This window comes from Octopus bimaculoides, chromosome 16 (genome assembly GCF_046866305.1).
Source record: "Octopus bimaculoides isolate indiv1 chromosome 16, ASM4686630v1, whole genome shotgun sequence".
Classification (NCBI taxonomy): domain Eukaryota; kingdom Metazoa; phylum Mollusca; class Cephalopoda; order Octopoda; family Octopodidae; genus Octopus; species Octopus bimaculoides.
The window spans coordinates 11,553,111-11,570,926 of NC_142943.1; the positions used below are offsets into that span (position 1 = coordinate 11,553,111).

General features: G+C 37.2%; 1 protein-coding gene and 1 long non-coding RNA gene across 2 annotated transcripts in view; one reads left to right on the forward strand and one right to left on the reverse strand.

Moving 5' to 3' along the window:
- LOC149132274 (uncharacterized) overlaps positions 1-656 on the reverse strand; it is a 715-nt gene extending 59 nt beyond the window's left edge. The window contains exons 1-2 of the long non-coding RNA XR_016244580.1: positions 594-656; positions 1-7 (exon numbers count right to left, since the gene is read on the reverse strand). The exon at positions 1-7 is cut by the window's left edge and continues 59 nt beyond it. This is a non-coding gene — a long non-coding RNA (uncharacterized LOC149132274). The remainder of the gene's footprint in view (positions 8-593) is intronic.
- A 1,951-nt stretch (positions 657-2,607) lies between these two features.
- LOC106882100 (uncharacterized) lies at positions 2,608-16,968 on the forward strand. The gene is made up of 11 exons (XM_014932657.3): positions 2,608-3,233; positions 5,407-5,564; positions 6,514-6,701; positions 7,366-7,517; positions 10,087-10,224; positions 11,295-11,422; positions 11,707-11,875; positions 13,592-13,740; positions 15,151-15,272; positions 16,431-16,554; positions 16,639-16,968. The coding sequence occupies exons 1-11, from the start codon at positions 2,722-2,724 to the stop codon at positions 16,884-16,886; spliced, it is 2,088 nt and encodes a 695-aa protein (XP_014788143.1). The 5' UTR covers positions 2,608-2,721; the 3' UTR covers positions 16,887-16,968.
- Positions 16,969-17,816: the final 848 nt, after the last annotated feature.

Sequence of the window (17,816 nt, forward strand, 5' to 3'; positions counted from 1 at the left end):
CAAATGACTGAAACAAAAGAGTAAAGAGTATCTTTATTTAGCATGTTGCCAAGATATTTGAAGGAAGATATGTTTTCCCAAGTTTTACCATTGACTGTTATTTTAGGATCCACGCAAAGCTTTCCAATGTTTTTTATAAGCATAACTATTTTATCAATATTATTGTCAGGCCTCACAGATTACTTGTTAATGAAATGTTATCCAATAAAGTTTAAAGATCTTTCTCATTATGTGCAACAATATCACAGTGTACAAAAGGTCTCTTATCTGAAATACAAAAGCAGTCTTGTTAACCACACAAGATTACATGAAACAAAGCATTCTAATAATAGATTATCACCACCGCAAAATTCATTGTTGACTTTTCTTCAAGTGCAGACGTTTTTACAATTAAACAATTCCGTATGACGGAGAAATAATTTCGCAATTTCCAAAAACGGAAGCACAGTTCAAAAGTTGACAAAGTATTCCTTCCCGCCAAAGGTCACAGTTCACACAATTGCGATAGCAGTAATACAACAGTATTTCCCTTACGGGAAACCAACAAATATAAATACAACAATAACAGCAAATTTTTAAACACAATTACTAACCTTACGGCGCAAGCAAATCAATAATCGAACTCAAGACATGTCTGAAGTCGAAGACCGAACTGGTCTAAGGGAGATAACTCGTCCCGTTTTAAGGCTCAAGCAGTTTTGTTTACAAATTAACTGCCCGTAACGGTCAGTTAATTTCTACCTCCAGTTCGAAGAGAGGTTATATGCCTGCGGTCATTGGAGTTTAATGTGTGATCTATAAAGCTAAGCGGTTTATGGGCACGATGCCACTGGTCCCACTATGACCGGACATATATTTAACTTCATGTAATTATATAGATATACATACATATAACCAATGGCAGATCTACAATATTGGGAGCCTGAAGCTTAAAATGTTAGGGGGGGGGCTTTACAGCTGGTAACGGTAGGATAACATCCAACAAGGGTCAAAGAATTTTCGTACCCTTGCAAGGAACTCCAGCTTGATGCCCTGATAGCCCAAATGTTGTGACGTGGAGTCCTTAAAAATGAGTCTGAAAGTGAGCCTTCTTTCCATCAGAAACGAGATGTGGGTAATCACCGATATCTTTGTTGATGTGGTTGTTCCATGGCAGATCACTACAAATATTCTCAAAGCTATGCCTTATACTTTTAGAGTTATGGGGGTTGAAAATTAGGGAAGCGTTACATACATGAATGGTGCATCATTAAAATACATATGAAAATTACAAAATACTCTTTTTTTTCTGGGGGTTTTTTTTTGTTTTTGTAGCAACAGTTTTGTCACATGACAGCTTCCTTGCAATGTCATTCTCTAGAGATAATATGCATAAGGAATTTAAGCGTTCTTCCGTCATGGTAGACTGAAATTTACTCTTAACAAAGGAAAGCTTTGAGGAACTCCTTTCTGCTTTACAGCTAGTGATAGGCATTGTCAAATACAGCTTATGTGCAGTGGTAATATTAGGGGACACTTCAATTAATTGTTGCTCATAAATAAGCTGAAGAACTTTTGTGCATTGCATTTTAGATGGTATGTTTTCTTCTGTGTTCTGGGATTTCCTAAGGTGTCAATACGTTTTGAACTGATAACATTCATTTATTAATTTGTGGTCAATACCGTCTTTGTAATGCGATATTATCTTATAACAGCAATGCCTGGAAAAATCATGGATTACATGGAAAAATGCATGCATGATGAGTCATATTCTTAAGATTATAAACCTGGAAAAGCACAGTACAAGTTATTACACCTGTAAAAGTATAGGACAAGCTATTACTTCTAGTAAAGAATAAGAAACTTTTTACTTAAAATATTGCAGCTAAAATTAAAATTTGAATATTAAAACTTATTTTATTATAGTTTACAAATAACACTATACTTATTTAAGTAGAATTTGGCTAATTTACTACCTTAAATACAAAAAAAAAGTGACTAATTAGACAAGCTTACTAATTAGCTGAACAGTTTTGTACAATAAATTTGAAAGATGAGAACTGTAAAGAGTGATAAATTAGAAGAACTGGCATTCTTTGCTGCAATATTTTAAGTTAAAAGTTTCTTATTCTTTAATTTTACTAGAAGTAATAGCTTGTCCTATACTTTTCCAGGTGTAATAACATGTCCTGTACTTTTCCAGGTTTATAATCTTAAGAATATGACTTTTCATGCTCGCGTTTTTCCATGTAATATATATATATATAAAATTTAATAATAGGGGTAGAAATTGATATCAATCAATTAAAATCAGTAGTCTAGCATATTTTTAAAAAATCCGAAGATTAAAATTATATTACATACAAAATTAAGAGGAATGACCAGCAAAAGTGGATTCCTATATGCTAGAAATAGATGCCAAATCACCTAACCACAAAGAATATTTCTTGAGAACATATTCTTCGTAGTTAGGTGATTTGGCATCTATTTCTAGTATATAGGAATCCACTTTTGCTGGTCATTCCTCTTAATTTTGTATATATATATATACACACACACACGTATGTGTGAATATATGTAGGTATTCTAAATCAAGGGAGATCACGCTTGACAACCAATTACTAGAGCGTGTTTGGATTGGATGTTAGTAGTGATAGAGATATAAATTGTGACGAGGACAGTGGTGTGTTTACTTCTGTCAAAGCGCAAGTTTGAAGTTCAGTTTTATCAAAGCCTCATACAATGGCTACTCTTATGCATCTAACTTACTTAACACTTAGTGTATATCTTTTGTTTGGTCTCTCTGTCGGTGAATACCAACTCCAACATCAAACCATTCCCGGAAGGGACGTACAGAAATTATCAACTTCCCATAGGGGTCAGTTGCGAAGTTTTCGGAACAATGTGGCCCTGAAGAACCTGAAGGCCCGGCAACATCACGAAAATCCCAAACGACCTACTGATGGTTTCGGCAGGTTTACTTACATACCGAACGACAAGGCTCCTCCGTTTGTTTTGAATAGCTTGGAAGGAACTTTGAAATATCCGAGTGCTTTATTCGCCAACAGTTCTCTCATATTTGTAGTCTTCGATAACCAGTCCAGTTATGTCGACTGTATGTGGCACTCGAATGAAGCCTTACTTCCACTCGTCCAGAGCAAACTCGAAGATATACACTACGTGTTTCTACCTTCGGGAAACGAAGATCCTTTATTGAAGGCTAAATGGTTATACAAACGTCTAGAATCATTGGGGTAATATCTTTCTCACTCAATTCTTATCTGTCTTTCATTCTTTCTCTTTTGCTGTCTCTTTTCCTGGTTCAAGTCAGTTGACTGGGGTACATCCTTATTTATCTATCTTTCCTTAATTCGTCGCAGGCAACAGTTTACGTTTTTATTTACATCAATCTCTTATTCTCGCTCGCCTCTGTTTTCATTAATGATGATTTAATAATAGCCATATAACTTTGATACGAGGCACAATTTCAAGAATATTATCAGTTTCCGGAGTTTGTTAAATGAATATTTTTGATAAGATTAAAATTCTTCAATATACCGGTATATATATATATATATATATATATATATATTTTCTCTGTTATATTGGTGCGCAACGGTGGATTAATTTAAGACTTAGCTCTTATTTCTAGCAGGTAGATGCTTGTTAAGCATCATTACGCTTCGTGCAAATATATAATTCATAGCTATTTAAAGCTATTATAACTGCGATCCACCCATGTCACTGCTGGTGATATCATCAAATTTAGAATTTATCCACAGTGTTTGAATGTTTCATTTATATATATATATATAATTAATGAAGTGATTTTGTTGGTATGGCTACTTGGAATGCGATAAGCCTTACAATAATAACTATGTGATCCCTGCTATTTCTAGCACGCTAAACAAGATAGTTTTTAACGAACTTTCATTTATATATAATATGTGACTGAAAGAGAAAATTTAGCAGCAAAAGCACAACGGCAGAGAGAAAGACGGACAACTGAATCAAATGAAACCAGGGCAAAGCGACTGAAACAGATATCTGAATATGCACGGAGATGTAGACATGATTCTGTTTCCGCTGCTCATGACCGACTGGTTAGGGTATCTCGAGAAGAAAATATTCAAAATAATGGTGTCAGATCACAAATTGTTGATGCAACACTAAAGAGATCTTTTCTTTCCGGGGGGCGCTGAGGGTATTATGTGGCCATGACGGGGGCGGTGGCCCCAAAAGTTTGAGAATCTCTGTATTAAATCATTTTAAATTTGGGTATATTTGAAAAAGTAAAGAAACGTCATACCCATGTGTTCTCACAGCACTAGACTTTTGTGTGTGTGAGTGTGTGTTTCCCTTCATCCATCCATCCATCCATCTATCTATCTATCTATGCACACCTGCTGATAGCAGTTCTTCACAAGTAGGAAACTCAAGAGGCTAATGTGTTATGGTGCATGCTATTGTTAACAGGTTGTGACAATAGGAGCCATGTGGCTGTGGTTGTGTTGTGGCAAGGTGACAACAGTGGCTGTCACTGCCTAATGGTTGGACAACAGTTTTCTGACATGGTGTTGTCCGTTTTTGAATGCCAGACATTATCTGACTAAATGACATGTTTTTGTCTATTTCTATAATACAAAGCTGAGTTATGGAAATGAAGACTTTGACTGGTCAAAATAAACATGACAGTTCCCTTGTGACTCCATAGAGAGCTGAGGGCCCTAGACAAATCATATCTACATTAATATTGAGATTAAGACCTATTTAAACAGATATACAAGTATAATAGTCAAGTGTACATTATCTGTGTAGCATAAATTAAATCTCTTTGTTCATTGATCTTCAATCTTTAACTTTTTATCTCTTCTATCTTTTACATGTTTCAGTCATTAGACTGCGGTCATGCTGGGGCACCACCTTGAAGAATTTTAGATAAACAAATTAACCCCAGTACTCTTTTTGGTTTAAGCCTGGTACTTATTTTATCAGTTTCTTTTGCCAAACCACTAAGTTTTGGAGACAGACACACCAACACCAGTTGTCAAGTGGCATGGGGGACAAACACACACACACACACACACATATATATGGCAGGCTTCTTTCAGTTTCTGTCAACCAAATCCACTCACATGGCTTTGGTCAGCCCGAGGCTATAGTAGAAAACACTTCCCCAAGCTGCTACACTGTAGGACTGAACCCAAAACGTTGTGGTTGGGAAGCAAATATCTTACCACACAGCTATGCATGACCTAAACTAGATTTCAATCTGAAACATTAAACAATTTTTTTTTATATGCATATTTTTTTAATAACTTTTTTTAATTAAGAAATTTTTTTTTTATTATCAAATTTTTTTTTTTTAAGTTTCACTATTTGTTTACTCTATCCCTACCCTTATTTTAATTTTTACTATTTTACCAGTACCAAGTCAAGTTCCAATTGGAAATCCAATCATAAAAATTTTCACTTTGCTATCCAGTCTGTGTCAAATTTGACCAATTGGATTCCTGACTGCTTGAATGAATGGGCATGTTCTGACCATGGTTGTGGGTATGACCAAGTGATCATTAATTTTAAAGGTAATATTCATGTTGTTGCTATTATTATTTTTATGTTGTTCTTTTATTAATATCCTTCCTTTTGCCGACTATTTTTTAGAGTGTGCTTTGTGATTTTTAGCATAACACCATAGGGAGACAAGGCTCAAGTCAAAGCGTACCCAGATAAATATTGGTTTCAAATTTTGACACAAGGCCAGCAAATTCGATGGGGGCAAGTGTTAGCCGATTACATCAATTCCAGTTCTCAAATGATATTCATTTTATCAACCACAAAAGGATGAAAGGTAAAATCAACCTTGGCAGAATTTGAACTCAGAACATAAAGACATATGAAATGTCATGAAGCATTTTGCTTGGTTTGCTAATGGTTCTGCCAGCTCACCGCTTCCATATCTACATAAATGTTGAGATTGTTGTTGTTGGCACTCTGTCGCTTACGACATCGAGGGTTCCAGTTGATCTGATCAACGGAACAGCCTGCTCGTGAAATTAACGTGCAAGTGGCTTAGCACTCCACAGACACATGTACCCTTAACATAGTTCTCAGAGGAGATTCAGCGTGACACAGTGCGACAAGGCTGACCCTTTGAATTACAGGCTCAACAGAAACAGGATGTAAGAGTGAGAGAAAGTTGTGGTGAAAGAGTACAGCAGGGTTCACCACCATCCCCTGCCGGAGCCTCGTGGAGCTTTAGGTGTTTTCGTTCAATAAACACTCACAACGCCCAGTCTGGGAATCGAAACCGTGATACTATGACCACGAGTCCGCTGCCCTAACCACTGGGCCTTTGCACCTCCACGTTGAGATTAACACCTATTTAAATAGATATACAAGTATAATAGTCAAGTGTACATTATCTATGAAGTTGTTTTGTCTCTGATGAGACTCTTTATTCTCTCTTACGTCGTCCCTTTTCTTCCATTCACCTTTATTTTATAAACGCTTGAACGAATTTTCTTCCTACAGGAAATCATTTGCCAGTCACTTTGAAACGCTTGGATGCACGTTATGACTGGTTACCTTCACCAAACAAGTTCATCAACAAGACTCTTGAATTAGACATAATATGGAATGGCTGCAAACGTATCCCCCACCTTTCACTGCCAGACAAAGTTGCTTTGGTCTACAATAATGGCTGCAGCATTTTTCAACAGGTATTACATTAAATAAACATAAGATAAACTTAGAACAATTTCAAACACATAAGATCATACAGACCCTCTTTATAACACACAAGCTTTTATCATGTTCACACTTTACACAAACATATATATTTCTTTATTAATGTTGTAATTGTAATTTGAGCCTTCAGTACTAGAGTATTGAAATATATTCGACTAGATTCCAGTGAAGAAGAAAAGAACTCGTAACTCGTTTTACTTGGATAAGAATTATATTATACAATCAGCAAAAGCAAAACTGTTTGTTAAACAAAAAAGACCCAAGCAAGAATGCACATATGGAAGAAAGACTCACTTTTCAAAGAAAGCCAACAGATTGAAAACTATATTCATGTGCCAAAAAACTATTGGTCATCTTATTCTTAACTATTAGCACACACACGCACAACACAAATCACTTGGGGCTCTTTTGACATTATTGAAAGAGGCAACAGATATCAAAACTGAGAGAAAGGATGCCAGGCATAATCGCAAAGAGCTATGGCTGGAGTAAACTACATTAAAGATGGAGATAACTGGGTAGGGGATAATGATCATGATAATGATGTTGTTCATGATGATAAAGATTACAAAAATTTCTTTCAAAATCTCACTTTCTCTTCCCCCTCTCTTTCCCTCTCTCTTCCCATTCTCGTAGATCACCAATGTACAGGCTGCTGGTTACAAAGGAGCAGTTATCATGATGCGTCCAGGTGAACCACTTCAAGACATGAACTGTGATGGAGAGCAGTGCACAAAACCATTGACCATCTTTGCAACAGCAGTACCATATAGTAAATCAGTATTACAGTGAGTTAAATTTCTCTTCAATCCTTATCCTTTTCCCATTTGCTGCAGTGATAAAATCAGACAACCCTCAATAAGTTTTTTTTATTTATTTCTTATTGAGTGCAAAAGTGAGAAATTTAATCTTAAAGATAGCCATGTATCATATTATGTATGTTGTGAATATAATAACTGTGTTTCTTGCAGTTGTTAATGCCAATTCAGCCTTGATTGAGCAAATCTATGATCAAAGGTGTTCAATTCATGACAATCTCACCTTTGCTTAAGATTTAATGTATCCAGGTTTATTATTATCTTAGATGAGTATGTCTCCTTTATTTTTCTAAGGTAATACAATGTAATTTGGAGATTTTTAACAGATTAAATGTATAGGTATATCAGGTACACTAGGCTATAGTGCTTTCTTTCCTATTGTATGGAGTTGAAACCTAGACAGTCTATAAAGTTCAAGTAGACAAATTACATGCAAATATGATAAGACTATTGCAACAAATTATGAATATTGTTCTCTTTGACAAGATCAGGAATGACGAGATCCTGTCTGCCTCCTATGATAGAAATCTTCATTAATAGAAATTTACATTGGTTGGGCCATGTACACAGGATGGACGATAACAGACTCCCCAGACAAATCCTTTACTTCCATTTATGCAAGGGGAAAAGGAAGCCATGGAACACCTAGATTGAGATTCAAAGATACTGCAAAAAGGAATAAGAAATGGGAAGGAAATGATCATAATAAATAGCAAACTCAAGCAAACAACCAACCAGGATGGAGAAAGCTTATCAAGCCATGCCAAAGCCATAAACAGTGATAGTCATGATGACTGACTGTTCATATGATAGAGACCCTTTTCTTTATGTTTGTAAAGCTTGTGGCATGCATTGTAAATATGACTTCAGTTATGGAAAGCTGTTGTTTGTAATTGTTTCAGGCCAATGAAAGGTTATGTTTAATGACATGAATATAATAACCACTGCAAAATGTCAAACCCTTTGGAAGTTTAACATTCCCTATGGAACAAGCTCCTATTTTCTTGTTCTGGTTTTCTTGGCTGTGTTCACAGCTGAGATTCATACCCAGTCCACCTAGCTGTAAGTAGTCACCATGTGTGTGATGTGTGTTGAGGTAGCTTGCATCTAATAGTAATCAACTTATCCCACCACCCCGAAATTGCTGGCTTTATGCTAAAATTTAAAATCAGTGTGATAAAAGGACTAAATGTCCCCCTATAGATTAGTGTCATGATAGAGTTACTAACACTTGAACCTGTGGATTAATGTCATAATAGAAGTACTAATATGCCCACCTCTGCAGCATTAGTCTCAGCCTTTTATTACATACAGTTGCTCACAGGTATGATTAGCTATCTGACTATTCACGAACCTCATTTCATGAGTACTTTTGACTACCAGCCACCCAACCACTCCTGTGCGTCTCATGAACATGTAACTCTCTATAAAGAGCATATAAATAAATGACATGTTATTGTAAATATATCTATATGTTTGACAGTTAAATAAAATACCTATCTGTCCTTCAATTTATGTCTCTCTCTTTCTCTTTCCTTCCCTTGCTCTCTTTTTCACCATTAGTCTATCTACACATCATTCGCATTTTATTTATCATGTTGATTAATTTATATAAATATAAATATGGGGTAGCCATGTATCTCTTCTTGAGCAAGACACCTGTTTCTGTCTGTCTATCATACTTTAACCCTTTAGTGTTCACATGTAATGCTTAATTATTCACATGTTTTGAATTAATCTTGCATTACCTTGTAACTTTGAGGTTTTGATGAGGTAACTGTTTATCTTTAAAAGGATGCTGTAGGCATGGTGTGAGGGGCCAGATCTGGCTAGTTTGAATATAAAACAGGTAGAATATTTGGGCCAGATATGACCTGTTTAAATACTAAAGGGTTGACCCCTCATGGAGGTGTGTGGCTTAGTGGTTAGGGTGTTGGACTCATGATTGAAATATTGTGATTTCAATTTCTGGATCAGGTAACAGGTTGTATTCTTGAGCAAAACCCTTCATTTCACATTGCTCCAGTCCACTCAGCTGGCAAAAATGAGTAATCCTGTAATGGACCAGTGTCCCATGAAACCAGGAAACCAGCCCTTATGCCATGAAACCAGGAAACCAGCCCTTACTAGTCAGCATGACTTGAGAAAGTAAGTTTACCTTTTCTTTTTATAAAGCCCCCTCCTCCCTCAATACTACACCTCCTCAGTTGAGGGTGTCTTGTCTTGTGAATTACTTAGTGACCTCACTGGTACTAGTGCCATGTTAAAAGCACCCAGTTCCAGTACACTCAGTCGAGTGGTTAGCATTAGGAAGGGCAACCAGCTGTAGAAACAGTGTCATAGCAGACATTGGAGCTTGGTGCAGTCCTCTGGCTTACCGTCTTTATCAAATCGTCTGACCCATGCCAGCCTGAAAAAAAAAGACATTAAATGGTGATGAAGATGATTATACAGATATAAATAATGCATAAATTAAGGGGTGGAAAATGTGTCTAAATAATTTTCATTTTCATCTCATCCTCTGTTCTGTTTTCTACAGCAATGGTCCATCAACTATAAAATTCCAGAACACACCATCACAAAATTTCTACATGGCCATTGATTCATTAGGTAAACTGACAGAAGCTGGATGGATGTTGTATCCATCAGCAAACTTTTTGGTATGGCAAGCAGAATGGTGAGTGTGCATTTTGACATGGTTTATGTTTATTTTATTACATTTATTATAGTTATTATTTCCCATCTAAATTTAATTTTAATTGAATATTTATGTAATTATTTTAATTTGATATTTTGTAATAATTTTTCAAGATCTATGTCCATGTTTTGATGTGTGTGTGTGTGTGTGTGTCTCTTCAGCCGTTTATGTGTGTATGTGTCAGTGTATGTGTGTGTGTGTGTGCATGTATTAATGCAAATGCATATATGTGTGAGTATATGTGTCTGTATCAATGCACATGTCTGTTCGTCCTGTGTATGTTTGTGTCAATGTGTGCATGAGTAAAGGTGGTGAGCTGGCAGAAACGTTAGCACACCAGGCGAAATGCTTAGTGGTATTTCGTCTGCCGCTACGTTCTGAGTTCATATTCCGCCGAGGTCGACTTTGCCTTTCATCCTTTTGGGGTCGATAAATTAAGTACCAGTTACGCACTGGGGTCGATGTAATCAACTTAATCCCTTTGTCTGGCCTTGTTTGTCCCCTCTATGTTTAGCCCCTTGTGGGCAATAAAGAAATAAGAAACGTTAGCATGCTTAGTGGTATTTCGTCTGTCTTTATGTTCTGAGTTCAAATTCTGCTGAGGTCGACTTTGCCTTTCATCCTTTCGGGGTCGATAAATTAAGTACCAGTTGCATACTGGGGTTGATCTAATCGACTGGCCCCTTCCTCCAAAATTTCAGGCCTTGTGCCTAGAGTAGAAAAGAATGTATGAGTATGTCTGCCCATCCATCAGTGCAAGTGTGTGTGTGTGTGTGTGTGTATCTGTCCATTTGTATTTGTATTAATGTATGTAATGAGTATGTCTGTCTCCCCACCCTCTGTATGAGTATTTGTTAATGTGAGTGTGTGTATGTGAATTATGTCTGTCCATGCGTCTTTTAGTGTGTGTGTGTGTGTGTTATTGTCAATGTGTGTATGAGTAGGTGAGCCCATCCATCAGTGTGTGTGTATATGTGTCCCTGTCTGTGTATGTATTATAATTTACCATTATTTGTAAGAATGTCACTTCTCTAAATTCAATATTTCAGGATGAAATTTCAAAATAAACTCGAGAGAAGACTCTGGAACAAAGACCTTCTTGTGCCATTATTTGAGAATGCCACAATGCAAGGCAAAAGTGGAATTATTGCCAATGTTACATTACCACCTTTGGAAAGTAGGTATTTCACAAACATGTCTTTTCACTGATTTGCCATTGTTTCTGTGATCAAAGTTAACCCTTTTGGTGCCATATTTCAGTTGAAATACAATGACTTTGTTTCAAATAATTTTCAATGACATGACTATATATTTTTAGAATAACATTATAGGGTAAGTATGAGAGGCTGGTTCTGGCTGGTTTAAATATAGAATAAGTGGAGTATTTGGGCCGGATATGGCCAGTTTAAATGCTTAAGGGTTAATCTCCATGTTCTCCCCCTATGTCCTTTATCATTCCAGAGTTGAGAACCTACTCAACCTTTGAACTACAAGTGAACCTGTCTTGTCCTGGCACCAGAGATGAAGACTGCCCTGCATGGGACCGCACTGTTGGGTTACATGTGTGCTGCAATCAGTCTTCCCCATTGTGCAACATGGAACTAGGACGATGGATCACACCATTCCGCAGGTATTTTATTTTTCGTTCTTTTCTTATCTTTTACTTGTTTCAGTCATTTGACAGCAACCATCCTGGGGCACCACCTTGAGGGGTCTTAGTCTAACAAATCAATCCCAGGACTTATTTCTTTTTAACCCTGGCAGTTATTCTATTGGTGTCTATTTGGTGAACTGCTAAGTTACAGGGATGTAAACACATCAACAACTGCTGTCAAGTGGAGGTGGAGGACAAACAAAAAGCACAAAGGTACACACACATAGATATATACATATACATATACGATGGGCCATTTTCAGTTTTTGTCTACCAAATGAACTCACAGGGCTTTGGTTATAGAAGGTTATAGAAGAAAATAATTGTCTAAGGTACAACACAGTGGAACTGAACCAAGAACCATGTGGTTGGGAAGCAAGCTTCTTACCACACTACCTTGGGGGTTTTTTTTTTTTCTTTCCTTGATTCGTTTTTTTTTGTATATTCATGTTCACATGGGTTTGAAGGTTCTGAAAATTCTGTCATTTGCACAAAGGAACTGTTAATTTTTAGCTTGCATGCTCTTGCACATATGCTCAAACAGATAAAACATACAAATGCAGACACGTAAAAACTGACAAATGAAACATATTCATACATTTATAATATATGTATGAAGGTATAAACATACACAGAAATATATATTCATACACACATACAAATAAACTGCCTGGCCGGCTCTTGTGAAACTGTCCTGCCCATGCTAGCATGGAAGGTGGACATTAAAACGACGATGATGATGATGATGGATGAGAATGATGATGGCAGCATCCCCTGGTGAAGAACTCAGCCTAAACCACATAGTTGAAAAGAAACTTGCTAAACACAGAGACAGGTGTATACATATGAGGCTTGATCAAAAAGTATCCGGATTGGTGCTATAATTACCTTCGAAGTAGTCTCCTTCTGAAGCCACACATTGTTTCTATTGATAGAAGCATTCCTGGAACTCCTTTTTGGAGGATAGCAAGCAGCTACCTCGTCGCATCCCTTTCAAGTGGGATTTGAGCTTTGGAAAGAGGGAAAAGTCACGAAGGGAAAGATTTGGGAAGTATGGTGGTTGTTGAACATGGGGAATGTTGTGCTTGGCGAAAAACTGTGCTGAATGGGTAGGTGCTTTGTCATGGTAGAGCTGCCTCTCACTGGACACATGCAATTCTGATAACTACACTGCTTCCAAGTACTGCTATAAACAACAGAAGTGAACAAGAATGTTATTATTTAATGTGCATGCATGACAGAGTTCAAGGTCAATCAGTGCCAAACAGCTTCACTCTGTGTACTTTAGCTCTATTACTAGTGGTCCTGGTACTTTTTGATCAGACCATCATCATCATCGTTTAACGTCCGCTTTCCATGCTAGCATGGGTTGGACGATTTGACTGAGGACTGGTGAACCAGATGGCTACACCAGGCTCCAATCTGATTTGGCAGAGTTTCTACAGCTGGATGCCCTTCCTAATGCCAACCACTCCAAGAGTGTAGTGGGTGCTTTTATGTGCCACCTGCACGAAGGCCAGTCAGGCGGTACTGGCAACGGCCACGCTCAAAATGATGTATTTTACGTGCCACCTGCACAGGAGCCAGTCTGGCGGCACTGGCAACAATCTCGCTCGAATGTCTTTATATGCATATTACATGTAAACCCATATTATTTTCTTATTACATTCTTTTCTCCTCTCCACTTTTTAGGCGTATTGGAATTTGGGTAACAGATGTGAGTCCTCTACTACCCTTGCTGACCTCTCGCCAATGTACCTTCCGCATGTTCACTGACCCCTGGGCATCACCATGGAAGCCATCAGTCTCTCTCAGGTTTTCAAACCCCCACATGAAGAACAGTAAGTCTGTTTTTCACTTGTAGTTTTCTAATGCTAAAGAGGGGTTAACGTTAGTTGAGCTCTTATAACAGAGTTAATTTAAAGATTTTGCTATTGGTCTTTTTAAGCATAGGTCAGTCCTGATCTAGCAAAATTATGACCAAAGGCATTCCTGTATTTTATCAGGTTCAATCCCACTGTACAGCAGCTTGAGCAGGTGTCTTCTGCTATAATTCTGGACTGAACAATGCTTTGTGAGTGAATTCGGTAGATAGAAACTGTATGGCAATCCGAGCACGCATGTGTGTGTGTGTGTGTGTGTGTGTGTGTCTTTGTGCTTGTATTTGTACTACACACACACCGCTTGACAACTGGTGTTGGTTTGTTTACTTTAAGTTCTGAACTTAAACCATACTTCTATGCTAAGAAAAAAGACAAAGGGAAGCCATAGGTGTAAAACTTTGCTGATGTAAAAATATTTTTGTTTCGTTAAAGTCATTGAGTGATGAGGAACAACTGGTGAGTAACAATAAGAACAAGTTTATGCAAAATCTAATTTTATGGAAACTGTATTGACAAGGAGAAAAAAGTGAGAGAGATATTCAAAACAATGATGGTGGGGATCATTTACGACTGTTTCCACCATGTTTGTAATGTTGGAAGGGGGTCGTAATTCAGTTGTTGTCAGGATCAAAGAAGCTGGTCTTTCATCAAAGATGTGAAGGTAGCTATTTCTCATCCCATGGTAACAGAACTCATCATCTAAAACTACTTCCACCAACAATTGTAAACCAGCAGAGTTGTCCTCTATGTAGTTGCTCAATTTGCTAAGAATAGTAACCAAATATCCCTCAAATATCATCCTAGTATCTTAAAACTGGCATACAGAATTAACTGGCACCCCATCAGTTACAGCAATGAGGGTTCCAGTTAATCCAATCAATGGAACAGCCTGCTTGTGAAAGTAACATGCAAGTGGCTGAGAACTCCACAGACATGCATACCCTTAATGTAATTCCCAAGGAGATTCAGTGTAACACAGACTGTGACAAGGCTGGACCTTTCAGTTACAGGTACCACTCATTTTCGCCAGTTTAATGGACTGGAACAAATGTGAAGCAAAGTGTCTTGCTCAATAACACAATACACCACCAGGTATCGAACTCACAACCATGAGCTGTAATACCCGAACCACTTAGCCATGTGTCTTGACTGACATACAGAATAACATGGTCTTGGATGTATTATGCTTAGTAGAATGACAGGAGAGTCATAACTCAAATGCTTTTAACCATAGGTTAACCTGATCATGGCTCAGTTGGGAGAAAATAACAACTGTAAGGTTAGTATTTGTGCTTAAGTTTAACTAATGCGTGTAACAACTCAATGTCAAATAGATAATTGTAAGATTTTTTTTTTTTTTCTGTACAGGTTCAAATTCTTCATATCCGGTAGAAGCTATGCCACTTTTCCAACCAGGTGCAGTATTTGACCACAATTACAACAATCACTTCAAACCATATTACTTTGAAGTTGACAAAAAATATAGCAAGGTTGGTAGTTTATTTCATGTTTTATAACTTCATAGCATTGAATGATATAAGAAAAGAATATAGAAAAGAATATCAAAAAGAATATAGCCAAGCTGGCAGAATCATTACTGTATCAAACAAACTGCTTAGCAGCATTTCTTCTGGCTCTTTAGGTTCTGAGTTCAAATTCCACTGCTTCTGGATTTGATCCCAGTGTGTGGCACTTTGAGGAAGTGTCTCCTACCCTAGCCTTGGATTCAACAATACCTTATGAGTGAAAATTGGATGACAGAAAATGGTCTGTATGTGCATGAGTGTATGTGTTTGTGAATATTTAATTTATTTTTACACCTGCTCTTCTCATATTCTTTTCAACTCTAGGCACAAGGCCCAAAATTTTGGGGGAGGACTAGTTGATTAGACCAACCCTCAGTACGCAACTGGTATTTAATTTATTGATCCCTAAAGGATGAAAGGCAAAGTCAACCTCGGCGGAATTTGAACCCAGATCATAAAGACACGAAATACTGCTAAGCATTTTGCACCGCGTGCTTATGTTTCTGCTAGCTTGTCGCCTGCTCTTTTCATATTGACATGGGTTACACAAGACAGCCCTTTCCTTGGACCAACTGTCTCTTTATTTCAAGTAACGTACTTTATTCTACTGTTCTTTGCACATCAAACTCCCAATTTTGGGGACACAGACAAGTATCACTGCTATCTAAGCAGTGGCAATGCAAAGACACAGACAAACACATGTATGAATGAATAATGAAATTCTGCATCTAACAAATTTCATCTACAGGGCATAGGCCAACCTGAAAGTGTTATAGAATTGAAACCAAAATATGCGGTTCCAAAGAAAACTTCTGAAGCACACAGTTATGCTTGTACATTTGTACAGATTAACATGGAGCAAACAAATACTAATTCTGTGGAACGCAAATACCTTATGACATATCTAGTGTACACATAGGTGTATCTTCTGTGAACAATGAAGCAAGTAACAAGATAGAATACAAGGGTCTATATGATTGAGTAAAACCCTTGGAGATAGTGTTCAAGACTGGCAGCAGTTCAGTGACTCAGCAGTAAAAGAATTCCTCTTGTAAAAATATCGCAGCTTTGTGCCGGTGTGTAAGATTAATTAAGCAAGTCTTCTCTGTCCTTTCTCTTTAGGTCATGATATATGCTGTGATAACAGGACACGGTAGTGATGAAAATGGATGTGGAGAATTCTGTGTGACATCTCACCATTTTAACATCAACGGAAAAGTATACAACATCACATTTGATAATGCAGGTAAGTATTTCTTTAATTCTACTTTATCCTATTTTTGCTGAATAATAGCACTGTTGATGTCATTTCTCTTTTTGTCTCTCACAGGGACTCCACTTGGTTGCGCAAACAAAGCACCAATAGGTGTTGTTCCAAATGAGCATGGAACTTGGCTGTATGGACGTGATGGTTGGTGTGACGGTTTGCAGGTTGATCCCTGGCTCATCGACATCACAAATGACATTAGCAAACAAAATGTTATCAACTATTTTGGTTGGTATAAGGGCAAAACTCCAAACCCACAAAGGAATCCTGGAATCATATCGCTCTATTCATATTTGATATTTTATAAATAACATTTCAAATGAAAATTAAATTTTTTTTTTAATTAATAAATTATATTTTGAAAATATTTCATTTTCAGAGAACTAAACCAAATTTATAACTGATTTCTGATCATTTCTTATATGAATAGTAGTTTTTCATTGACGTTCTGGTTTACTTTTTCTTATTAGGATAATTTTCCTCTGTAAGGGCACAGGGCCTAGTGATTAAGATGTTGCACTCCTGATCATAAGGTTGTGGTTTCACTTCCTGGACTGGGTGGTGTCCTGTGTTCTTGAGCAAAATACTTGATCTCAAGTTGCTCTGCAATCAATTCACAACCTGACATGTGGTACCCTGTGCACCTGTTCAGGCCAAGTCAATTTGATAGAGAAATTGCAAAACTGTCTTATTCAGACTACAAGGTACTACACCACACTTGCCTTCCTTTTGTTCAGTTTTTCTTGTCCAAAGAATCTTCGGTTTTCTTAATTGTAATATTTTTATTTCACATTGCTTCTCTGACATCACAATTTGAGAGTGTAGGATGAGTTGTCCGACATTTGCAAATGAGATAGTGCTACTTGACTCATCAGGAGACGATCTCCAGCATGCAGTGAATGGGTTCACTACCAAGGGCTGAAAGGCAGAGATGAAAATCAGTGTTGCAAAGACTGAAATATTAGTCATCTCAAGAAAATCTTCCCAGTATACTCTGCATGTTAGTGGAACATCACTGCAGCAAGTGGAGAAGTTTAAAGTATCTTGGAGCCATTTTCACAAGTGATGGAAAGCAGGAAGGTGAATTAGATATTCAATGAATTAATAAGAATGAAATGGTAAATAAAATAAACCTATTTCATCATCATCATTTAGCAACCATGTTCTATGCTGGTATAGGCTGAATGATTTGACAGACTCCAGTGGGCTCAAGGACTACATCATGCTCCAGCATCTGCCTT